The sequence below is a fragment of the Calypte anna genome, chromosome 8 (genome assembly GCF_003957555.1).
Source record: "Calypte anna isolate BGI_N300 chromosome 8, bCalAnn1_v1.p, whole genome shotgun sequence".
Classification (NCBI taxonomy): Eukaryota; Metazoa; Chordata; class Aves; order Apodiformes; family Trochilidae; genus Calypte; species Calypte anna.
Window position 1 is genome coordinate 9,723,811 of NC_044254.1, and position 26,791 is coordinate 9,750,601.

General features: G+C 38.7%; 1 protein-coding gene across 2 annotated transcripts in view; it reads left to right on the forward strand.

Moving 5' to 3' along the window:
• The window catches only part of VAV3 (vav guanine nucleotide exchange factor 3), a 158,667-nt gene that overhangs the window by 35,600 nt on the left and 96,276 nt on the right, over nt 1–26,791 (forward strand). For both annotated transcript variants that reach the window (XM_030455485.1, XM_030455486.1), the window contains exons 3-4: nt 23,746–23,804; nt 24,659–24,724. In XM_030455485.1, coding sequence (XP_030311345.1) covers nt 23,746–23,804; nt 24,659–24,724 — 125 coding nt within the window. The remainder of the gene's footprint in view (nt 1–23,745; nt 23,805–24,658; nt 24,725–26,791) is intronic.

The window sequence follows — 26,791 nt, forward strand, 5'->3', positions numbered from 1 at the left end:
TGCAGAAATAAGAATCAGGATTAGTTCCAGTGCCTGTTGATGTCAATAGATGCTCTCTGGCCTCAGAGCTGTGTTTAAGCTCTTGTGGGGGTAAATGGTGTCCAAATGTTTTCAGAAAAAGAACTTTTGTGTACTCTGCTTTTATTCTATGTGATACATAACTGATCATAGAACTGATCTAATATGAACATAACTGTAGACCTTTCAGTAGGGATGCTGCAACAGATGCATAGAAATAACATACAAAATTCAATCATTATTTAAAAAGCACAAACAAGTAAGGGGATAAAATATCAGCTGCTACCAGTCAAGCATGTACCTAATTGTTTAAAAGCATATAACACAGTATCTTGTGTAGCTAACTCTCCAGTGCAAAAGCATGTAACTGCTCTGTAAACACTGAGCCCATACACTAAGGTCATGCAGTTTGGGATCACTTCAGTCTCTAGTTTTGCACAAAGGAAATCTGGGCCATGATGCAGCAGAAAGTCATGCTGAAGCTGAGGATCCTGGTGTGTTTGTATCCCCTCAGGTTTAACTGAAGATGAAGCAGATGTGTGTGAGATACACACACCAAAATCAACAGAGAGTCACAGTTCTTATAAGAAGTTATGTACTTTTCCAGGAAAAAAGAGGAGGAAAAATGTTTATGAAATGTTCAGTAACACAGGAGCGGTTGAAATTAGTCTCAGTTGTTTTACTTTTTATTTGGTGGATTTAGTGATTGAGATAATAGAGCAAATTATGAGCACTTTGACTCATAAAGTCCTATTAGAAGTGCAGAACATTGGGGAATGTGCAAAGACACTATGGCATCTTTTTGGAAAGGTATTAAAATGAAGAAAGAGAAATAAAAAGCTAAAACTGAGACTGCCATTAAAAAAAGAACTTTGGATCTTTGTTCTCTGAGCTCTTTTAATGGTAGTATTTTAAAAAAAAAAGCTTAGTAGTTTGCTCAATAAACTAGCTTTAGAATTGCTTTTAGCAGTAGCATTTTCATGTTTCAGTGAAATGGGGTGGTTTGGGATGAATGACACTTGTCAGTGTTGGAGAATGTAGAAACAAGATATGAACAGGTTTAGCTTCCTTCTCTGTTCCTTTGGACAAAGTGAGTGAGAACAAACTAGCCGGTTGTAAAACTGCTGAAATACTTGTATTTAAGACCTTACTTGTTAGCTATTATTTCTGTTTTTATAAATTAACATAAAGGTCAAGTGCTTAGTAGGCCCCCTAAAAGCCTCCCTTAAATCATAATAAAAAATGACTTCTGGCCCCAAAAGAACATAAATCATAATTGTGGGTAAATAAGATGAATGAACATCATCTTTTTCAAAGTCCTTGAAATGTATAGAAATAAATAGCTGTGGTGTGACTGTGGAAATGAGTAAAAACACTAGATAAATTTAGGGTGCTTATCTGTAATAATTTTTTGCAGTGATAGTCACTGAAGAGTTGCTAGTTACTTGTATAGTATAGTTACTATACAAATTGCTAGGCATTTTAATTTCTATAAATCTAAAACCATTAGCATGAACTTAGAGCTTCTACATGACTGTGTATAGTTAGGCCTGAATATTTCAGGATTATGGTCTTGAGTGTTCTTGTGACAGAATACTGGCAGACTCACTTGTCTTTCTAAACGAACCTTCCTAAATTTCTTTAAGGTTTGTAATAAAGTCTCAAGTTCTAAAGTTCACTTTCAGTTGATGTCAATGGTAATGATAATGGTTTTGACTACATCACAAAGTATTGAACAATCCACAAGTCTCTGACCATTGATGAAAAATTCTCATCCAGTGAATGCTTGGCATTTTTTGGAAGTACCAGATTTTGAGTCCCTCTGTAATGTAGATTTTGTTCAGTTTTTCAGCAAATGTGAACAGGTTTGGAAACTCAGGGTGAATGAGAAACAGCTAATATGAGAGGACAAACCTGAGTTTCTGAGCATGTTTCTCTGTTGTTAAGATGTTGTCTAAATGTTAGGTATATCTGATTAATGCATCCTGGAGACACTGAACTCATAGTGTTGAACTGTAGTAGCATGTATTTCTCTTTGAGGAGGAAGTTTTTGAGTAAGAGAGGACATTTGGAATTGAAGTAGGTTCAGCAGTGGTTAAGACTTACTTCTTCTCATACATTTGTTTATAAAAATGTTTTTAAACCTTATTTTAAAACAGGAGCTTAGTTCCATGCAGTACTTGCAATACAAGAATTTCAGTGACCAAAAGTCAAGGGTGAAACTAACAACTAAACACAAAGCTTCATGAATTTATAAATACTGGTCAAAGCAACACAAATATACAAACAACAAAGCAACACAAATATATATATATAAAGAAATTGTTCACCTTCTGAGAAGGGTAGGGAATATGGTGGTTGTCTTTTTTTTTTTCACCTCCTTTTGGAAATCATGGAGGCTTCCAAATAGAAAAAGAGTGGCAGTTTTTACAGTAGACAGATGGAAGAGGTGAAAAAAGAGAAGTATAATTCGTAGAAGCTATTCCATGTTCCCTTGTACTTGCAGTATACCTAATTTTTAGAGAAACCCTCTCCCTTTTCAGCTAAGGTTTTCAGGCTTGCTGCCTCCGTTCTCTGCTTGTTCTTTTCTCTGTTTGCTTTGGGATTTTGAGATTCAAATGTTCTAGGCATAAAACTACAATGTCTCTAGAAACAAACAATATATGGCTATTGCAGTTACCCGGGCCCATTGATCATTCTCATTTTTCCATTTACCATATGAAATGGGCTTGACATCAGGCTAAGAAGGCTGATGCAAATTGTGTTAGAATTTCACATCTCATTAAGATGCAAGATTGCTTTTTCCGTTGAACTTGCAAAGGCTTGGTGCTTGATTTTTGGACCAATTTACTTCAATTTTGTCATCAATGCTGCAAATTAAATATTCAAGTCAGAGACTGAAGTAGGGCACAGTTGTTGAGCTGAAAGATTTAGAATATTTATTTACTCAATGATACTTCACCTCTTTTGAGATGGTGTCTCGTACTCAGAACCTAATACTTAAAAGCAGACAAGAGGAGTATCATCTGAAACAAACATCCATCATCTCTGTTGCAATAAAGGAGATTATTTTTTTTCTCCTCCTGTTTTGGTCTTCCATTTTGTATTTTGGGAGTGATGAAGGAAAGAAAGAGAAATTGGTGGCACTGCATGGTCAGCTCTGATGAAGACCATCCATTGCACTTCAGCTTTTTATTTGCCTAGTCAGGAACCGGGTAAACCCAGTGTAGTAATTTGTTCTAACTTCCTAGCTAATTTCCTGTAGCCTAGGTAGGGAAGACTTGATCTCGTCCATAGAGCTATGATCTCTAATGCTTATAGCAGAATTAAATAAACATTTGTGGCAACAATTACTCTTACCATTAACATTTATTGCTACCCAAACTACCTGGATGTTTTCCCATTTTAATTAACTTTACCTCACGGCAGTCTCAGATTGGACTTCGCATTGAGTTAAGGGTTTGTTTTATGAGAATGTGTGTTTTTAAGCTGCTTTCCATTTCATACTTAAATCTGTGCTCTTTATATTTTGTACTGGTGTATTCTGACATGGTCAATTTCACATCCTTTTTTAGACCATGAGAAGAGACTGACCTGTGCAAGTTAGGTTCAAAGCAAGTTAGCTTTGCTTTGTCTTCTCTTTGCTTAAAATTTATATTAATATTTCTGGGGAGAGAATGTCATCAGTGGTTTGGACTACACTCTGTGTGCTTGTAACAGCCATATTCAAGCCTAATATTTCATTAACCATGTGTGGACTCAAGTATACTATTTTGAAAAGCTGGGTGGTTGTTTTGGACACTCGGATACCAGCTTTGGTTATTGTGTTTAAATAAAAACAGGTCAAGGACAGCCTGTGTCCTTGTCTGCTGTATTGAGATAGTACAATATCTCCAGATTTTTAGGTAAGAGTGGCCAGCAGGCTGTACAAGGTACTTTAGAGTTGATGCTCTTTGGTATGCTTAGCTAGCAAGCAAAAAGGGGTTTACTATTCCTGTAGAAAAATGCATATGCCACCACATTCTTTTGGATTTGAGGAATGTTTCTTCATGATTTGTTAATTCTGTTTTCACTGTATTCATTTGGTTCTTTGATATGTGGCTTATTACTTCTTATATTTCTTGGGCCTTTCTCCTCCTTCCTGATTTTATTTTCTCTGCCTCATTTTCCTCTGCGATGTCTTTTCTAGTTTTAAGTCTATCTGAATCAACTCATTTGCTGAATTTCAGTTCTACTTGTCTACCTAAGATTCTAATGCAGGGCACAGGGAGAATATTTGCTTTATAAAACCAAACAACAAACAAAACTCTCTTAAAATAAGCCATAGGAGGCTTGTGGAAAAGTTGGACTATGATTTCTCTGCTCAGTCTGCAGTCTTCTCCCCTTCATACAGACAAGGGAGAGCCCACCTGCCAGTTGCTTGTGCTGTATTTTTCTCCTATGTAAAGCAGAAGTGTACTCAAGTGAAAAGTCTCAAATAGTAATTTTTGTGTTTTCACAAAATTGTTGTGTAAATATTAAAATATCAGGGTTTGTATAGCTTGAAGGATGCTCTGGTACTTAAATTGGTTGTAATTTCATTTACTGCTTTTTCTGTCCAATTTGAGCTGGAAGTGAAACCTGCAGTGAATGGTTTGCAGCAGGAAACAGTGTCTGAGTAGTTCATAAACAGGAAACAGGTAGGAGATACTGAGGAGCATTTACAAAGCTTTACAATACTTTTCTCTAACATGTTGATGATAGGGCTAGAGAGGTGTTTGCTAATAAAGAATTGAATTGACTATTCTGCTGGTTTTCATTGTGACACAGTAATTGTGTTATGAATAGATGCTGGATGCACAGCTACAGCATGCCTTTCAAAGAGATGTATACTTGAAATGGTTTGGGAAAAGAAAAATAAGGTAGAAGAGAATACTCCAGCATAGATATTTATAAAACTGAAAAGCTTACAAAGCTTACATTGTTTGTAGGTGAGAAGTTCAATTGTACAGATTGTTTGTATTTTCATGGCTTTCTTAGTGAGATTTTGAAGGTGAAATGGTGGTGGTTGAAAATTGAGGTTTTAATTTCTGAAATCATTCAGTAACTAAATAATTCAGTGTAAAAATTTATTATGAATGTATTAGCTGATAAACTTGAGAACCTGTTTAAAACCAGTTGGGTGTAATGGCAGTTGCTAAGTAGGATGTGTGATTAAAGAAGAAATGTCAAATATTTGCAAATAAAATTATTAACAAAAATGAAAGTAAGATACGCACTTCAACTACTTATAATCTATATAAGTAAATCAGTTCTTATATTTTACCCAATTACAGTTTAAAATTGCTGGCATAGCTCTCGAGACCTGTCTGAAGAGCTTTTGATACGAAAGAGCAACATAGGTACACTGCATAATGAAGTGTGATGCTGAGGAAGCTGACAAAAGTATATTATTTGAGTTTTTGCAAGGGGCTATTCCAAACATGTTTGATATGCAAATTTTAACCTTAATAAAATTCCTAAATTAAACAAATTTGCATTTAAGTCTGAATATATTTTTAACAGAAACCCGTTTTGTTTGTGAACATTTAAGGGAAGCTTGGTGGAATTAGTTAAGAAAATCTGTTGAGGGATGGTTCTCAAACATACTTCTCCAAAATCAAATTTAAAATGCCGAAAGTTCTCAAGTGTTTCAGAAGTAGAACTAATTTAAATAAAAGTACATCAGTTACGTGGAAGCACATGATGTGGTTTTCCACATGTGGATAATTGATACTGACAAAGTAATTCAGTGCACTAGGTCATCCATTTTTTACCAAAATACATAAATGACTTGTGGGAGCTCTTGCAAGGGAGTAGGGCAAAAAATTGAATCTAAAACTCATGAGTGTAGCTTCAAGTGTCAAGCAGAGATGCTGTTGATCTCGCAGTGACTCAGTGCTATACTAGCTTTTTCCTCTTCCAATGCTAGATGAAAAGAAGAATAATACTTCCTGAGTGTGTATCTGTGAGAGGATAGATACACAATCTATCTTCCTGTGTACCTCACAGATACACATCTATGTATGTTTTCTGACTACTGTATCTGAATATACTTTTAGGTGTATGTTTTCTGGCTACTGTACCTGAATATACTTTGGGAATTCCTTTTGGGCTTGGGGAGGTGACTAGGAGGTAACATCACAGCACCTCACAGAAGATTTGTGAAATATAAAACAGGGCATTAGAAGCTTGTGGCAGTCACTGCCCAAACAGTTGGCTCTACTTGTCTAAATATTATTGCTGTCAAAGTCTTGATAAGAGGTTGTAGTTTACCTGTGGTGTAATGATTCATACAAAGTATTACTGCCTTGAAAAGCTATCCCTTCAAAAAGCAGTGGAACATAGTGTGAGACCGAATTTCTTAGTGTGTGTATATATATATGTAAAATTTTTTTTCATCTACAACTTTTCTTTTAAAAGTTTTCCTCACTTGGCTAGATAATAAACAGAAATTTTCATAGCTGTTTGAAAAAAGTGGCCATCCAGGAATAACTGTGCAAGTTACTTTTGAGTTCACATTTGCATTTAAGATATTTAATTGGCTTTTGCAATTTCTTACAATATTCTTTCTTGATCACCACTGGTTTATTTGAAAAGTAAAATATATATGCACCTTTTGAGGTTTAGGCACTTGTGTATATGTCACCCCTTCTTACAGCTTATTCTGGTATATTAAATATTTTTGAGTGACATAGTTCAGAGTTTATTTGAAAATGTTTTGATTTGGGAAGGGGAGCTCTACCTCCTGTAGAGTTTTAACTAGCTAAAAATAAAATTTATCCAATGTGAGTACTGGACACAGTCTGTCTCATTTGTGGGAAACAATCTGGGTGTTGTAGAAAACTTTGTTGGGAGTCCTGAGGTATTAGCTCAGTGAAGTTAATGAAAGTTCTTAAACTGCCTGATTAGGAATGTCATCACACTATTTTCAAAGGGATGAAGTCTACGGTTTTTTACCTGCTAACATAAGGGCTAGATGAAGACTGGATATAAGCTGATTTCTCTCAGTTGCATATTTTGTAGGAAATAAGTTTTAAAATATGAAACAGGTTTTTCCTGGCCATTCATATTATTAACCCACATTAGCATGTGGTTTATGAGGGAGAAAGTGGATTCTAGTCTAGGCATCTGACTTTAAATAAATATTCCAAAATTGTCTGACTTTCTACAGAGATTTTCTTTATAAAATTAAATAAAATGGAATATGAATTCATGTTTTTTCAGAACATGGGAAAGACAAAGGCATAAACCTGGAACCTGTAGGAGACACAGCCAGATTAACTTTAAATCTTACCTTTGTATGTATTATTAGTTAGGTTACCCATTGGTTCTGCAGCACCCATTGGATGTTGGGTTAAATGGGAGTGCATGAGAACATTTCTATTCAAATTGTAGAGCATTTAAATATTCCCTTATGCCTCTTCTCTTTGTGGAAGTGAGTAATCCACCTCTACCTTGAACAGTCTCCTATACACTAGGAGAAGGTGCCAGTTGCAGACTTCACATGAACAAAGTAATGATCATACCAAGTACAGCAGCACATGTCTCCCCCATAGCACCAGTTCAGAACAATGGGACATGTATGGGATAAGTTTTTTCTTGCTTTTTTGTTTAGTGTTTCACTGGAATTCCTTAAGGTTCATTAGTTTTGAAGTTATATAGAAGGTATTTCATTGATCCATATTAATGTGCAAAGGAAGAGAGGTGAGGGATGAGAAAGAGGAAAGTGGTGAAGTGGAGAGCAGAGTCAACTCACAGCAGACATCTCTGACCACTTTGCTGAAGGCTCTGGACTGTGGAGTTGCTGGTTCCTACCTCCATGCTTGGCTTTTGATGCTAGCCTGTGACCTCCCTTGCTCTAGCCTTACACTTGAAGAACATAATCTGTATGGTCATTTCTACTTAATTATGTTATATATTTTAAAAACTCATTTTCCCAGGTTAATTAATATTTGCTCTTTATCACTGCCTTGTCTCCTTTGCTGCTGTCCTTTGCCTCTCTCATCACTGCTTTGCAGTTCAGCGTACAACCCCCTCCCTACAGTGCTTTTTGGGCCTTTTCCGTTTCTGCATTTCAGGTTTGTTTCTGGAGTTTCATTTTGTCTCTTGGCTTTTGCCAGGAGACCGGTCCTGGTATTCTTGTGTTTATTTAAAGGCATCTTGAAATTTTTTCTGTTTATCAGAGAAGTACTCAGTACTTGCAAGAGGAGAACTAGAGCTCTATTGGAAATCCTGTAATTCAGCTTCTTTTCCTCTTACATGTTTGTTAGAACTTGAATATAAGGGTGTCTTCTCTCATTTTGGTCATGTAAAGAAGAAATTTTCAAGTGTGGTTTTGCTTGCTTCCTCTTGTAGCTGGTTCAGAGAAGATTTTGATATGTTGATTAGTAGTCTTCAGATTAGTCTAGTACCAGCAAACCTCTGGAAAGGAACAGAATTCTTAGCACTGATGTTCTGATAAAGTTTTATTTCCTCTGTGTAAACAGAAAAAAAACCCCAAATACACCTTGAAATGAAGCTGCAAAGAAGGACATCAGTTTTGACACAAACTGTTTAATAAATGTACTTGAAAATTTTTATACTTGCAAGCATAAAATGTTTCTTCATTTATTTGGAATGATTCAAAAACAATGTTTTAACTCTGAGCTACAGTTTATTCTTAGAATTATATTGCTCTCAGTTTTTTAAAGAGTTGGCATTAAGAAATAGTCACTTTGGTATAGTCACCCCAGTAGTGGGGTGTTTAGGACAGATCATGTACTGATGTCTGTAATAACTACTGATCCATGCATGCTTACTGGAACTGCAGTGATCCCTCAAGAGATCACCAGATCTCTTGATTTACCAGATTTACTTTTCCTGAGTTCTTAGGAATTCACTTATTGGATTATAAAATGCAGTGACCGATTCCTCATTTAAAACTTAATTAGTGGACATTGAATCCAAGAGAAGGGTTTAACTTTTAATTTCAAATAAAATCAGAACTCACAAATGTGGCTGAAAACTACTACTGGTATTTGAATACAGAAAAGAAGGCTTGTGCCACTGAAAATAAGCCAATTAAAAGTACCTGAGTGATGGCAGTTTTTCGAAGCCTGGATTATGAACTCCAGAAACTCATTAAGATCTTTCCAGAGAAAATGTTACAGAAAGAGAATCTTCTGCCAGTGCCCAGCTCTGGGCTGAATGGAGAGTGCAGTGCAAGGCAGGGAAGTGTAGAGTGCTCTATGGTATGTCTGTGCTTTTATGGTGCATTTCTGCTTGTTTGTGTCTGCAGAAAGGGAGACTCCTACTAGTGTAAGCAGTCTGAGTTTGGAGGCATATATTGGGAAAATAGCATATAAAGGGGGAAAAAACCCACAAAAAACAGAGATGTTGTTGACAATGTTCTGACTTCTGCGAGTTTAAAACTTAGGTGCATAGTTGGGCTGCAAGGTCATTGTAGTGACTTGAGTTACTTAATTCTCCCTTTATATGGAGAAGACCACAGCTTGGCTGTTCAGATCCTCAAATTGTGGGAAGATGACCCTGGCTTTTTTTACTTGGCACTGGTGGTGTGAGAGTGTTGGGCTGCAGCAGCTCCTGCCAGTGCCTGCTGCTGTTCTCTGCTGTTCCCAGCTCTTATGCTGGTTTGTCCACTAGCAAGTGCCTGGGCAGTGTCAGGGGGCTGGAGGTGTGCAAGAGGACTTCAGATTTGTGACTGGTATTGCTCAGTGCTGGTATGGTTTCAAATCCCTGCCTAGTTTAGGAGAGAGAAATAGAGTACATTATATGTCAGATAAAACTAGAGTGCTTATACAAGGTCTGGTTATTGCAATAGATTTTTTTCCCAGTTTTATCTCCCCAAAATGATTGTGTTTACTGCAAAAGCTGTGTGGGAGCCTGATATTCACAAAGCATGGCCTTTCTGTCTAGGACAGAGAATGTTTTTTGGTATTCATGGTGGGTTATGTAGGTGCATCTGCTTGCCTGCAGTTGATCTTGCTAGGCCTCTGCTGAGATTGACTGTAGTGGGACTGAACAGCACTCTGGATGTTGTGTTTGATCAGTAACACATCATATTGGACTGAAATGCCAAACCCAATGTGAAGAGTTTACTTGAACTACCGATGTTTTTGTCATGACTAATTAGGCCTGAAACCAACCTCAGATGAAGTTTCATAATGTGTTACCAATCCAAGACGAGTTCAGTCCCATGTCCTTTCACAAATGCTTTTAAGCATGATTGCACTGAAAAATATTTGGAAATGCCTATAAACCCAGTGGAGTAAAAGTGAGGTATAGTTCCATGTACTCTAAGAGGCAATATAAAGGTCAGAAGTTACTTCCTCTCCTTTATCCTCCTCCCTTTGCACGTACTTGGTGTGGCTGAGCTGGTAAAGGAGCAGAGGACCTCATCCGTCCTTTAGGGTGACATTTGAAGTAATTAGTCCCTTCCTTTCTCTCTGTGTATGAATTCTCTGATGTAATTATTAGAAAATATTAGAAAGAATTTCTTCACGGAGAGGGTGATTAGGCTATGGAATGGACTGCCTGGTGAGGTGGTAGATTCTCCGTCCCTGGAGACATTTAAAAAAAGACTGGATGTAGCACTCAGTGCCATGGTCTAGCAACTGCTCCGGTGGGTCAAGGGTTGGACTAGATGATCTCTGAGGTCCCTTCCAACCCGGCTAATTCTATGATTCTATGATTCTATGATAATTTATGATGGGACCCTGCTAACAATTGGGTTAGCACAGCTAAGACAGTAGCAAGCTGAAGTGTAGGGAAGAAAAAGATGGATGAAGAGCATGAGGCAGAGGAGAGAAACCTCTGAAATCAGTAGTACTGGTGAAATCTAAGAGCCATCTTAATGCTAAATGTAACTAAATGGCTACTGATAGGTATCTGTGGTTTGGTCTTGTCACAGTATCTGCATCTAAAATACATAGTATGATCCCTATCACATACTTGAACTTATCATACTCTTAATTCTCTACACCAGTGAAAACTGCAGAATGAGTCCCTGTCTGAAGGATGTCTCTTAGAAGTCACTTTGACATTGTTAGATATAATAAAAGGAAATTTGATTCCTCTCTGCAGTTCAGGTCTGGTGCTGCTGTTCTTAGCTTATCAGATGTGTTGGCTGCTGTGTGTCTGCAGATATTGGTACAATAGAAGAATAAAGCATTCTTCAGAATAATACTCAGTGTGTTCTTGTGAGAGAGTTCCTGAAATACCACAGTTGTATTAGTGCATCCATGAGTAACACAATCCATCCCCTCTCCTCATGACAGGAAGACTTAAAGCCAATATTGTTTTCCTTTACTCTAGAGATATCACATCATAGAGCATAGAGTGCTTAAGAAGTACCTCTTGTACATCAGGTTGGGGGAAACAATGTGGGACAGGACCAGGGATGGAGAGTTGTTACAAGATCTGGTTCTGACATTTTTTAATTTTGTACTTCAAGTTTTTTTTAAATAATATGGGCATAACACCTAATGCAATGTAAACCTGGTACAGAGGTGATGAGTTTTTGATCTGCAATCATTCTCATACTCAAATACTTCTGTTTTGCTTTTATTAAACCAGTGTTGTGTTTTACAGTGTTAATGAGTAGCTGGCTTGGGAAAAAACATTGACCTAAGCAGATGTTTAAGATAATAAAAATTTAAAACAGTGATTTTAGATTAATTGCCCTCAAGTGTCTTGCTTGTCTGTCTTTTGTCTTCTGACTGAACTTTTAGATGGTAAACTCTCTGAGGTCTGGCTGGCTTAGGCAGCATAAGGACAGCATCAGTGTCAGTGCTAAGGAATATAAGATGCCAGCAGACACTGAGTAGCATAGAAGGTTTTTTGTAAGTTATCACCATTAAGAACAAATGTATTATAAACATGTAAAACCAAAATAAAATAGAGAGGAATGCTAGTTTTCCATGGTTCTGTGATTCTGTGGTGTTTTGGAAGTGCAGAACTCTTTCTGAGGTGAAAGATTCAGACCTAGATAATGTTACAACCTGCAAGCTGCTGCATGTTCAAGGGAACAAAGCAAGGGAATTATGAAGCAGTAACAAATAAAATAGCAAGTTAGTTACTTTCACTCATTTTATAATCTTCCGTGTAAGGACCCAGCTCAAGAAAAATTAGGTACAAGCAATGAGAACATAAATCCTGTTTTCAATTTCTTTCACTGCAGCAATATAGTTACATTTTTAAAATCTAAATAAACAGCTGATAAGGGAGGTAATCAAACCACTGTTCCTTTAAGGCTTCTTTCATAGAAGTTTATAGTATTTTACATTCCCATTACTGTATATTTTCTCAACTATAATTTTTAAATTATCTATCAAAAAATATGATTTAAAAAAAATAAGAGCAGAAGACCCTGAGAATAAAACTGAGTTATGCCATTGTGTGTACCATGTATCTTTTGTATTGTTGGAGGTAAGTGAAATGCTTTTCCAATGGGCTGATTCAATCCCGTGTCTTTTCTGGTGCAGAAGAGCGATCTGTAGAGTATGAGGCTTGAAGATAGATTTAGGCATTTGTAAGCCACTGTTAGAAATCAAAAGGTAATTACTCAGAGAAGAGCTAGCTTCCCTTTGCATGGCCAACTGTAGCAGAAGTCTCACAGAGAATGAGGATACATACAATGTGTGTTTAGCTCTAATAAATATCCTTCTTTTCAGTGATTGTATACAGGAACAAATTGAGTTCATTGTTCAAGTGTTACTTGGTACTATTGAATAGCAGAGCCACACTGTAGTTGAATTGGTTGTCAGTGGTTCAAGTCAGCTCACAACAAGGATGGGCATGGGAGTGACTGGTTCACTCAAGACAGGAAGAGAAAGTAATTTCTCTGCTTTTAGCATAAGAAAGGAATAATAGTTCCACTGTGCAGTCTCCTCTGAATTATTCTTAATATCAAAATCAACAAGGAGTCATTTAAAATATTAAAGTGAATTAATACAGTGGGAGTGAATAAACCACATCACGTAAACTCCAGGATGCGTGCCTAAAATGATACTTGAGGTGCAATCAATAACGAATACGAAGACACTTGCTTCCTGCTAAAACATTTAGTATGCAGATTCTAAACGTCCAAGGTCAAGAACACCCAAAACACACACATGGATAGTGTACAAGTGGGTGGCTGCAGTTTTTAGACTATTTTAACATGCTTGAAAAGAACAAATAAGCTGTTTAAGTCTGTTAGAGGACAGTGGCAAAAGAAATACAACTTTGAAAAACATACAACACTGAATTAAAAAAAAAAAATTAGTTCAAACTCTGAATGCTCTTGATAAACTGGTTGTCATTAAGGATTATAGAACTGGTGTTAACATTAAGGAAAAAAATTGAGAATGTATTTAAACGAGCTGTTTAAAATGTGGAAGAAATCTCTTTTGTCCTTGATTGTGTAGTGTTATGATCTATATAAAATATGGTAAAAAATTGTGGTACCATCAGTAAGAGTGTTTACCAAATACTGAAAATGAGCACTTGATCAAAACTGAATACAGCTTGAAAATGCTGTTTGTTATCCTTTTAAATTTTATTATGAGGGGAACTAGAATCATGTAATAGCAGCTAGCTTTTGCAGTACTGTCCTAGGCATATCCTTCTATATTCCTTTGCCCACCACTCAAAACCTGAAACGGAAAAAATGCAGCAGCAAGGACGAAGTCCTGTTCCACTATTCTCCCTCTTCTCCAAGGATACTGTGCTTGGAGGCAGTATGCACTCAGGCCATTAGCTACAATGGTCAACTGCTCTTTTTCTGTTAGAAGAAAGTTTGTTATTCTTTAAGAAATATCTTAAAACAAGAAACCAAAACCAAACAGAAACTCAGAAAAAGCCATACCCCAAATTTAATCCCCTGAAGACATGGTGAGAGCTGGAAGGTATTCATAGAACCAAAGCCACAAGCTGCAGGCAGGAAACCACTGCTAAAACTCCCTCGTCCATGCTTGCTTTGGTGTCTTGGCCTTTCAGATGAAACCACCGAGCTGGACAGGAGTGCTGCTTGTGCAATTTGGACTTTCTCATGGACTAGCCTTGTTACTGACATGAAATTTGAAAAAATGGGATCTGTGATAAGAGCTGTCACTCACTATAAATGGAATGAAATGATAAAAGTGCATTAGTGAGGGTTCAACCTGCCCCGTGCTGTAGTTGGAAACTACAGTTATACTTTTATGTTAAAAACTGTACTAGAGAAAAAAGCTACAGATACTTTTACAATTGTAATGTAAACATATATTGTTTGGTATAATTTAAAGATGTGGAAAGAAAAAACAAAACTCCTTGGTTTTGGAAATTTCTGACTTTGTCAGATGTTTTATTTTTACTAAAAGGGTAAAATATACCCAGCTTTAACCTATACTTCTGGTCATCAGGTCAGCTGTCCTCTTTTTCCTCTTTTATCTTCCAGAGCGGTTTTTATAAAGTTTTTCTGCCTCTGCTTGCCTTACTGGTGCCAAACTGCACTCCTTTACACCTCACCTCTCATTAAAAGGCTTTGGAGAAAATGTTGCATCTTTTATGGATTCCCTAGGGCTTTGAAGTCCCAGCAGTTTGTGTCTCTGTAGCTAGCTTAATCACAGACATAAAGAGGCAACACCCAGGAGTTCTTTTTGTGTTGGCTGGTTTTTTTTTTTTTTTTTTTTTTTTTTTTTTTTTTTTGTTGTTTTTGTTTGTTTTGTTTTGTTTGTATTTTTTGTTTTGTTTTTTTGTTTTTTGTTGTTGTTGTTGTGGAAGACTTTTCCTGCCTCTTTATCTGTGAAGGCACTGGAGAAAATCGATACGAGGCTTTCCTAGGGCATTGCATGTATGCTGTCCCGTGCCCAGGAGGGAGAGAGTGGAGGGGGGGTCTGGGGTGTGTGCAGCCTCTCTGAGGTCTCCTCCCGCAGCTGGGAGCTGGGGCTCCGTGTTCGGAGGAAACGCTCAAACCCAGCTGCTAGAGCAGGCAGGCCTGTTACCCTTGCTCCTTCCACGTAAAAGTATTTGGCAGCTGGTTTCAAACTGTTTTTGAGAGTTGCTGGCAGGCTCCCATCAGTCACAAAAAAACCCTTGGCTTGGTGTTGTGAATTTCTCTGCCACCGTTCCCTGGGGCATTTGGGCTGTATTTTTTTTTTTTTTTTAAACTGCTGTTATGCCAGCTCTAAGCCTTGGTAGGAAAGTAAGATGAAGTAGTCATCAGGTGTGTTTCCTGAAGATGTAGGCCAGTGGAAAGGGAAGAATTGACACGGACAATAAGAGATGCCAGAACTGGGGTAGTTGAAGGTGGTGTCATTGAGAAAACAGGCATCATCCCACAGCTGGTGTTTACCCCTGTGGAAAGTTAATTTATGATATTTCCTTGGATTGCAGCTATTGGTGCTCTACACCTAATGCTTGGATTTAATTATTTGAATGGTGTACTAAAAATAGGCTGTAACATTTCTACTTTCTGGAGGTCTGCAGACTGTTCTGTTCTAAGAACATGTTGGTGTGGGTGCCAAAGCTGTAAAATTGTTTTTCAGATGTTAGTGCCTGTATGACTTAGAGCTCTGGGCAGTCTATATATCCATATATATAATTAATATATGCACCTGTGTATTGCAGTACTCCCTGCCTTACTATATTCATGTATATGTATCAGAAAATATCGGATTAAAAAGCAGGTTGCTATTGGAAATATTTTCCATTGTCAAACAACTGCTTTAATGTTGTGCTAATATGATTCTAGTGTATTAAATAAATACAATTAAGGGGAAGGAGTAAAACTAAATTACTGTGTCTCAAAAACAAAACCAAAACCCCATCCAAATTGAATACATGGAAAGAACTGATTTGAAGAGGTCTAATCCACAAGTGAGTCTTTCTAGGTTTTATTGGCATAAACTATGAAACTGTTTCCATCAGCATTGGTTGATCACGCCATGTTTTCAGTTTCAGTAAACACCAGGAATATAAATACAGACGTAGTGCTGTCATTAGCTGACCATAGCAAGGAAGTGTTCCTTGTTTAGGGAGATGGTGAGCTGCAAAACAATTTGTTTCCTCTAAAAATGGAAAAGTACTTTTAGAATATACTTTGTCTGTTCATGAGCTGCATGAAGTCCTTTAAGAAACAAGATTAAAAACTGACCCCCATTCAAAATACTTAATAAGGCACGATTTTAAACTCAGTCATGCTGCTGCTGTAGAAAGAAGTAAAACAGTCCCTCTAGTGTACTGCTGCTCTAAGCATGCACAGGAATATCTGACATGATTTGCTGGAGTATAGCTGCAGGGAACTACAAACTTCTGTTCAGCAAAGGATAGGAGAGTGCTTACATTAACTGGAGAGTCAAACTTACAACAGTAAGTCTAGTGAAACAATAATAAATACCAAACCACACCCCCCCCAAATAATAAAAATCTGCTGTATGAGTAATTAATCAAGTAAGTTAGCGTATAGTGCAAGCTCATTGCTCTTGCCAGTTGTGCCCAAATATGAAGGAGGAGCAGAGCCATTTGCCAGGACAGGCTGAGGAGTGGTTTCTTGCAGGATTGTCGGCTTGAAATTCATGTCTTATTTTGCATAAATTGGCTATGTACTGAAAAACAGATGTTCACATCTTCTTGAAGCAAGTGCGGATTTGATGTGAGTTCTGAAGAGCTGCTTAACCTCTGTCTGATGGCATTAGTGCAAAGGAGTTATACTGAGGCAGGTGCAGGTGAGACTTCCTTTTATGCCTGCAACTATCTTGATAAGATCTCCCCATTTCAGGTTAGCTGCCCAGGAGTCATGAAGTTACTGAGCTTTCCAGCGTGAAGGGATGTAGTAACAGTTGGATGTTACGGAATAGAAATGTTTCTTTTTTCATGTGTTGTTGGTAGCTAGAATATAAATACCAATCTTTACTCTGTATCTAACTTTGCCTGCCTGTTCCTGCTAATAGCTTGTGCACAGTGGCCTTGCAGCCTTTTCTGCAGTTGTTGCAGAGCAGTTCCAGCCATGGAATACCTGTTTTTCTGTACTTCGTGAGTTGTCAGAAAAACCCTGTGAGATTCACTGTGGACCTAGAAATTTGAGAATGTCAAAAACGCTGACATGTTTAAAAACTTTTTATTGAGAGAGATGTAAGTAAAGCAGCGCGCTGCAGCACGCTGGGCGGCCGAGGGGGCCGCAGCCCCACCACCGGCTCGCACCTTCAATAAGGTGAAGCCGGCCCTTTATACTTTTCACAAAGCCCTTCCCCCTCAGTCTCCCATTAGTTTATCATTGGTTCCCATCCCGCGGGCTCTCCCAGCACTGGTTCTCGCTTCGCGGGCTTCGCTCTGTTGCCGATGGGAACGGTTTCACGTTTCGCGGGTTTCGCTCTGCTGCTGAGGGGAATGGTTTCACGTTACATCCCTGTTTCGCGGGCCCCTGCGGTCGGCCACTCCTCCTGTTTTTCTGACTTTTCTTCCTTAAACGTACACTTACAAATACACCCCAAAACAACAGGACACAACAAACCGCCTCAACAAACTGACCAAACAAACATTATTAAACTGAAAGATAGACTCAACAAAACAATAAACTGCAATTTTAAACCCTCATTTTTCACAGAGAACTCCTAGGAGTTCCTGCAGTGGCTCCGAACCAAAGAAGTGACATTTTATGTGGAAAGAGAATCTTTCTTTGCTCTGCTTTATGTTCAATCAAATACATTTACCTGTATGTAATACTGAAATAGTCTGTTGACCAGAAGTGGTAGTGATTGTGATTGTATGTTTGCATGTATGGTTACTTGTGTAAGTATTGCTGACATTCTTTAAGGAAACCACAGCAGCAAGAACAAGACTCCTTAGTAGAATCTGTTCTGTTTCTTGTTTTAAACTGTGTTAATAGGAGAGGTCAGTGAGCAAGCATTACCTTTTATTTTGTGGAAGTTGTATTTTTTTTTTTAATTAAAAAAAAATTTTTTTTTTACATTTTAAATACACACTGGGGTGGGTAATGGTCTTTGGTTCATAATTGTTTTGTTCCCCACCTAGGATGCCACTGTGGCCATGCTTTATCATGTACTTAGGGAAAACACAAGGTGCCTCTGATGAAATACTGACAGCTGTTGTGATGATTACCATTTTCTTCTTAGTGGATTATCCCGTGTTCAGTTTTTGATAGAAGTCTGCCCACTGACTTCCCAGCATGTTAGTTTACCCTTCCTGTAGTGCCAGACCTTCATTCTGAAAAGAGTGAAAATTCCTAGTGTTCCTTCCTTTTCTCTAAGTCATATAGGTCCTTCCTCTCTCCTTTTGTACATTTGCATATTCTCATAAACAATTTTCTCACTTCTTCAGTGTGTGTGTTTATTTTACTTTCCTTTTCCTTCAATGAAGATTACACATCTGCTTCTTTAGTTTTCTGTTCCTCTTAAATGATAAGCCTTGCTTTTGTTTGTGTTTGTTTTACAGCTCTTAGTTGTGATTTGGCAGTACATTTTGGGAATAACATTTGGTAGTTATCTCCCTAAAATTAATAATTTTTTTTTCATGTTATCTTGAAGCAACCATAGATAGCTGTAAAGTCTAAACCACACTTCTAATGGGTCTGATTATGCTAGATAAGTGAGATTCCCCCTAAGGAAAAGGGTTTGAATGTGTGGAGCAGTTTGCAAAAGACTTCCTGTGTGCTGGGAAAAAATATGTAGAAACAGGAAAGGGATATTTAATGCATCAGACTTAACCCCCTCTGTTTTGATAATCCTTAAACCTCTTTTCCTGTGATTTTACCAATGTTTTCATGTGATTTTACCAATCTGTCAGGCCAGTTTGTTTGCCAGTAACTGGATTTCCAGTTAACTTCCCTCGAGTGAGGCGAACAGGGGTGGGTGAAAAAGGAAGTTTCAAGAGGGAAGTTTTCAAGGGAGTTTGCTCAGGACAGTTCGCATGGGCAGGGAGAGCAGCAGAGTGCTGAGGAGCTGCACGTTACTCCAGGAGCCGTGGTGGCTGCTTTAAGAAGACTTGTGTTCCCAGCACTCACTAAAATGGATGTGAGTACTCAGAGGCTGCCTCGGCAGAAGCACGTGGCTATCCAGGTCACAGACTGTTGGGAATGCCACAGCCTTTCCATGGCAGCTGGGATGATCATGGCTGTGCCTGATACGAGCAAGCTGATCTGCTCTACTAGGTGGCAATGCTGCAGGACAAAGTAATGGAGCTCTGGGAGGAGGTGAGCAGGTTGAGAAGTATCAGGGAGAGGGAGATGGAGTTAGATGAGTGTTTTAAGAGACTGCTCATCATTAGAAAGATTCGGGAGGCAAATCTTATTAGGAAACTACAGGAGTCCTTACCATCTCAGGATCCCCAGTTCTCCCAGGAAGCTCCCCAGTCATCCCAAGACAACTTACAGGAGAAGGGACAATGAGAACAGGTCCCAGCCAGATGCCACAAATGGGGTAGGTGTGTTACCTCAAGAACCTCACCACCCTCAGCAGCATTGCAGAGCAGATTTGGGGCCTGGTGGGAGGAAATGGCTGACAGTGCTGAGAATACCCCACATCAGCCAAAACTACCATCAAGGCCAACTTGCTCTAAACCAATGATCTTGATGCATTCCAAAAAGGATAAAAGAAGGGTCATTGGGGGTGACTCCTTCTTGAGGGGTTCAGAGGGCCCAATATGCAGACCAGACCCACTTGACAGGGAAGTCTGCTGCCTCCCAGGGGCCAGGATAAAGGACATCATGAGTAAGCTTCCAGCCCTGGTGAGACGTTCTGATTACTACCCACTTTTGATCTTCCAGATGGGTAGTGATGAATTGGTATCAAGATCTACAAAAGCAGTCACAAGAGATTTTGGGGCCCTGGGACAGCTAGTTAAGGGATCAGGCATGGAAGTTGTATTCTCTGTCCCTCTAATGACAGCGATGGATGAGAGAACTAACAGGAAGATCTGGCAGGTTAATTTCGTGGCTCGGGCTGGTGTCAGTGGCAGGGTTTTGGGTTCTTTGACCATGGGACAAATTCCATGGTACCTAGTGTCCTCAAATCAGATGGGCTTCAGCTATCTAGCAGGGGCAAAAGGACTATAGCCTGTAAGTGGGCAGGGCTGATCAGGAGGGCTTTAAACTAGGTCAGGGGGAGGGGATTGAAACCAGGCTCTCCAGAGGTGAGCCTAAGGGTGGAAAGCTCAAATTAAGAGTGTAATCAGCAGCCCAGCTCAAGTACATGTACACTAGTTTACACAGTAATAAATCAGTCAGAGATGAGTTGTGGCTTATTGGGACCTGAGAAACTCCAAGTAGGGGGTAGGCTCCTCCCATGCACAAAGGTACAGCAGCTAAAATGCTAATGCATGTATCATGGGCAATAAACAGGAAAAGCTTGAAGCTCTTGTCCAACAAGAAAACTACGACATAATTGCCATCACAGAAACATGGTGGGATGCATCCCATGATTCAGAAGGGATAGGCATGGAAGGAGAGGAGTGGTCCTCTACGTTAGGGATGGTCTCAACTGTCTTGAGCATTTTAATGATGGTGATAATAGGGTTGAATGCTTATGGGTAAGAATCAGGGGGAACAGCAACAAGGCAGATATCATAGTAGGGGTCTGTTATAGACCATGCAACCAGGGGGTGGAGGTTGATGAAGTGTTCTAGAAGCAGCTGGGTAAGGTTTCAGATTGGCTTCCTCTGTTTCTTGTGGGAGACTTCAATATATCAGATGTTTGCTGGAAATACAATACTGCATACAGGAAGCAGTCCTGGAGATAGTTGGAGTGTGTGGAAGATAACTTCCTAACACAACTGATGACTGAGCCAACTAGGGGAAACTCACAGCTAGATTTACTGTTTGTGAACAGGGAAGGACTAGTGGGAGATGTAAAGGTTGGTGTTCATCTTGGACAAAGTGACCATGAGGTGGTTGAGTTTCAATTCTTGGGGAAGTAAGGAGGAAGGTCAATAGAGCTTCCTCCCTGAACTTCTGGAGGGCAGACTGATAAGTTTAGGAAATTGCTTGGTGGTATCCCCTGGGATATAGTCCTCAAGGACAAAGCAGTCCAGGAAGACTGGACAGTCCTCAAGAGGGAAATCCTTAAGGCACAGGCACAAACTGTACCTGTGCATCTTAAAATGAGCCAGCATGGTACAAGACCAGCTTGGCTCAACAAAGAGCTTTGGATAGAACTCGGAAAAAAAAGTAAAGTTTATTGGCCATGGAAGGGCAGGCAACTTGGGAAGACTACAAAGTTACTGTAAAGATATGTAGGAAGAAAATTAGAGGCCAAAGCTCAGCTTGAATTAAATCTCACCAGTGTCATTAAAGATAATAGAAAGAGTTTTTATAAATATGTAAATAGCAAAAGAAGAGCTCCCCCTTCTGCTTGACCTGGGAGGGAATCTTGTGACCGATGACATGGAAAAGGATGAACTGCTGAGTGCTCATTTTGCCTCAGTCTTCATCAATGCCAATTGTTTCTTGAGAGTACAAGTCTCTGAACTGGATGACCAAGATGGGAAGCAGAATGAAGCCCCCATAGTCCAGGAGGATATGATCAATGCCCTGTTCTGCCTTGTGCATGGATGTGCACAAGTCTATGGGACCAGATGGGATCCATCCAAGGGTACTAAAGGAGCTGGCAGAAGTGCTCACCAAATCACTCTCCATTATTTATCAACAGTCCTGGCAAGTTGGGGATGTCCCTGTTGATTGGAAACTGGCAAATGTGACACCCATCTAAAAGAAGGGCTGAAAAGATGATCTAGGAAACTATGGACTTGTTAGTTTGACCTCAGTGTCAGGAAAGGTTATGGAGCAGATCATCTTGAGTACCATCACACAGTACGTACAAGATAACCAAGTGATCAGGCCCAGACAGCATGGGTTTATGAAAGGCAGGTCCTGTCTGACTAACCTGATCTCCTATAACAGGATGACTCGCCTAGTGAGTGAGGGAAGAGCTGTGGACATTGTCTGTGGATGTTAGTAAAGCTTTTGACACTGTCTCTCACAGCATTCTTCTTCAGAAACTTATGGCATTTGGCTTGGATAAATATACCATGCATTGGACAAAAAATTGACTGTATGGTTGGGCTGAAAGATTGGTAGTGAATGGATCTAAATCTGGCTGATGACTGGTCATGAGGGGTGTCTCCCAGGGTTCAGTACTGGGGCCTCTTCTCTTTAATATCTTCATTAATGAGTTGCATGAGGCGATTGAGTGTACCCTCAGTAAATTTGGAGATGACACCAAACTAGGTGGCTGTGTTGATCTGCTAGAGGGTAAGGAAGCCTTACAGCAGAACCTAGAGAGGTTAGACCAATGGGCCAAGGTTAATTGTATGAGGTTTAACAAGGACAAGTGCCAGATCTTGCACCTGGGTCATAACAACCTAAGCTACAGACTTGGGGAAGTGCAGTTAGAAAGCTATAAATTGGAAAGGGAGACCTGGGGGTATGGGTCAATAGTGGACTTAATATGAGTCAGCAGTGTGCACAGGTGTCCAAAAAGGCCAATGGCATTCTGGCTTGTATTAGGAACACTGTGGCCAGCAGGAGTAGGGAGGTGATCATCCCTCTGTACTCAGCTCTGGTGAGGGCACATGTTGAGTGCTGTGTTCAGTTCTGGGCACCTCACTGTGCTCCTTGTAAACATGTCATTGTCCTTTCTTTGGGAGATATACTTTCAACAGGGTTTGTCTTGTAATTAGAACTTAAAAAATAAACAATTTTAATTGTAAAATTTATTCCCAAATGCCCGTAGAATGTAGAATTACTGTACTGAACTTTGATATTACTGATAAAAACTTCTGTAGAAATTTCACTTGAGGTTAATATGGATTTTAAGTTGTAAGATCAAAAACTGAAATATCTTAGAAATTCAGGGGAACCTTGTCATGGGAAGTATGGAATCTCAGAGGGTGTCGTTTTAGGTCTTTATGTCTCTCTAGCAAATAAGACTTGCCAGTCTGTTAGTTCTCAAAATAAGAAGATATTTGTGACAGAAAGGACATGCTAGGCAAAGTACAAGTTGGTTATATATTACTACAGCTGACAGCAAAGCAACTCTATGTATGTGACTGTACTTGCATTCCATCCTCCCCAGTGTTTTCCTTCTCTTACTGTGTAACCTTGAGCACTTACAAAAGGTATTTTCTTAGAAATCTTCCAGACTTGTGCCAGGTTCCAAAAATAAACACAGTTTATGGGCTCAAAATGTGCTGCTTTTTAAAACTATTTTGGGAGTAAGTACCTTATCTGGGCATGCTGCTCCTGGAAAGATTTGGCGTCTGGCTCCCTCTTCTGGCCTGTGTTTGGAAAACCTCAAATTAAGACGGAATTTTTTTTTTTTTTTTTTTTTTTTTTTTTTTTTTTTTCCTGGAGCCACAATAGAAAAATACTCAGTGAAGTCTGAAAGACAAAATTTTAGTACAATTGCACCCAGATCCAACTGCAAAATGAATGTCAATTTTTTTACATGTATGGCCTGGTTTAAAATCCATTTAAATTGTCTTTTACTCATGCTAGAACTTGTAAATCAGAGGTCTTTATTTTCCTCTATGCTTCCATCACAGTGCCCAGTACAAAAGCACTGAAGACCACCCCATGGGAAATCTGTGGAAGTTCAGTGCACTCACTGGCGTAGCCAGATTCTGTGTCTGCTTATATCACTAGATGTTAAATGGTGTTGCTGATAATTAAAAATAGGAAATGTTTTATTGCTTCTGTTCTACAGCTAATCATGGCTTCTCTTTTTTCTTCTCCAGGTGATAGAAACACTTTCAAAACTTTCTCGCACTCCTATTGCACTAGGCACGGGAATAAGGTATGTTGCTCTCCTAGTGAATGTTGGGGATGATGTCTCTTGCATGATGTTCCTTGGAAAAGTTGCTAGATGCAGTATAGGCAGTGTCTCCCAGTGAGAACCTCTCTGGTTGTAAAACACATTGCTTAGTGGACAACTGTACAGAGCTCTGGACCTCTGAGGAGATCCGAAGGGTATCTTCTACCTCTGGTATCCTTACTGCAGTGCCTGGGCTATTTATTTCTCATGTTGAAACACAAGGTGAGCAAATGAGCAGTTAGTATTACAAATCAGTGTTAGAGTTGTGACACATGGATTCTAAGTCAGTGCTGATTGTGTCAAGATAAATGTTTTTTTCTGTTTCTCTTCTAAAAATTAGAAAGACTTCCAAGTTTGTAAAACTCTCATTTTCAAAAAGAAACCAAGAAGTCCCAGCTGCACCTAACCTCATGAAATACAATTGTGGCCTGTCAAAGACTTAATGTTTTGATACCATATATGAATGGATGATTTTTTTAAAAACATAGACAAAATTTCCTATAGGCAATCCTGTAATCCATGTCCCCTGCTAAAAAGAGCAGTTGATATTCTCAGATGAAACCTATAATGTATTAGTGGTGATTTATAACAACCTGTCTTACGGGGTTTTTTTATTTCATATATATATATATATATATTAAAAAATATATATTATATATAGTATCAGTTAATATATACAAGTCTAAAACCATGTGTACTGTTCATCAGAGAAAGTGGGAAATGTATAAACATGTTAGCATATAGTAACCTCTGTGTAAATTTCAGAAACCAAAGAAAAACCCACTATGAGACTAGGCTAGTGCTTTCTAAAATTCATGTTATTTATCTTTTTATAGGCCCTTCCCTACAGAAGAAAGCATTGATGATGAAGATATCTACAAAGGTCTTCCTGATTTAATAGAGTATGTTCTAAATCTTCAATTAAATTAAAGATTTTGGCTTTCAGTTGCATGCTATCAGTGAAATTATGCTATAGAACACAGTTTTAATAAGAATATGATATTTATTTGACAAAAAATATCAGCCATTATGCTGATCAGGAAGAAATAATTATGAAAGCTTATCTGAATGATTGTAACACATTTATGTATGTACGGAAGCATGTTTCATAGAGGGCTCTGTTAGCAACGTAAAACAAGTGGGTCTTTCCCAAATTCAATAAAATTCTTCCAATTCTTCATATTAAAATTCATATTATAATTACCCCCCCAGGTTAATAAAATTCTTCGTTTACCTCTCTGGGGGGTCTGCAGGTTTATAAATTATTGCCAATTTTCATATAGGCTTTGAAGTGCAGGTAAGATACACATGAACATACCGTATAGTATTGCAAGATAGACTGCAGCTTTATTTTGCAGACTGTTGAAATTAATACATCTCAGCATAAAAACATGTCAGGGAGGATCTGGTGCTGTATATCTCTTGATCCATTAGGAATCGTGTTGGATACAAGCTGGGATCAGAGCTCATTGTTCACCATTGCTGCTCACCTGGCTTCACCTTGGCTTTGGCCACATTGTGTGTCACTTGCTGTGCTGTGGTGAAGTAGATGCTATTCACACTGTGGATTTGTTTTGTAATGCCTATAAAGAAGGGAAACCCACCACTGTTAGTATTGCTTAATTTTTCACCTTCCCTGCAAAACTTCTACTTGTCTCCTGCAGCTGGCTGGCTGGCTGCCTCAGCTGCTTTTTATTCTGTGCAGCTGAATGGGCAGAAGGCAGGAGCTGCAGACTTCTAAGACCCAGGTGGGCTAGAGGTGGTGTCTGCATCTCTTGGATGGGGTGGCATTAGCACTGTTTGAAAATGTTACTACTGGTTCTTAAATAGGCATTAAAATTCAGTACTGGGAGACAGTCTTTCATTTTAAAAAATGAAAAGTTAACAAATCATACCAAAGAAATAGAGACTCATAGCTGCTCTTTACCCTCAAATTACAACTATTATCTGAACTATGATAGTTGTGGAGGAAGCAATTCAAGAAGTACTCTCTTCAGAAGACACAGAAGTCCCAGTGAATGATTCATACAGCCCACATTTAAAGCTTCTCTTAATAAGTGTATTTGATTAAAATTAGTTTAATTGGGTCTAAGTTTAAGTGTGGTGTCTAAGGAATTCAGAATGAATTTAAACTTAATAGTTAATATTTCTGTCCTTATTCTGCCTTTTGCCAGTTTTTGTCCTCTGGAGCATAGGTTGTAAAATGGAGTGTGTCTGTGCTGCAGCTGACAGAGCAGCCAGTGTTAAATGCTAGCACACTGTTAACACTGGTGCAAACTGAAATGTTAGACTAACCTGGTGCACCTGATCTTTCTAGCTCTCCTGGGGCATGATATCTGCTTGAGAAGGACATGATGTGAGCAATTTCTTTGTTCTGTTGAATCTCCCAAATATTTCCCAAAAATGTTTCCATCTATTGAAACCTCTAACTCTTTCTCTCTTTATCTTTTTTATGGTCTTGATTTAAAACCAAGAAGGTACATACTTAATGAGAATAAAACGTTCATTTTGTTTCTTTATGTAATCCTGACTAAATATATTCTATATAAACTATGTGTGTATAGACAGTGATTTTGGATGGTGTTTTCAAGCAGTCTGTCCAGCGCTGTTGGTGGCAATTCCCGTTCATTTTGGTTTCTTTGAAATCATTAATCACTGCCACTAGAGCTTCTGAAGTTCTGTTATTGAGTACTGATTATCCACTTACAGAAGTGGTTGACATTCCCAGTTCTAGTGTGTGCTGATCCTCAATTTTATTTATTTATTTATTTTTTCTTTATTTGGAAGGGTTTCCAACATTAAAAATCTCAATTATCAGCACATCTGATCAAGTCTATGTATTATGACAGGACTGCTTTCACTACCTTGATGATCTTTAAGGTCCCTTCCAACCCAAACCGATATATGATTCTGTGATTCAGTATCTTAGAGTTCCTTTGTAGATGCAGACTAAGAAATGTGAGTGAAAG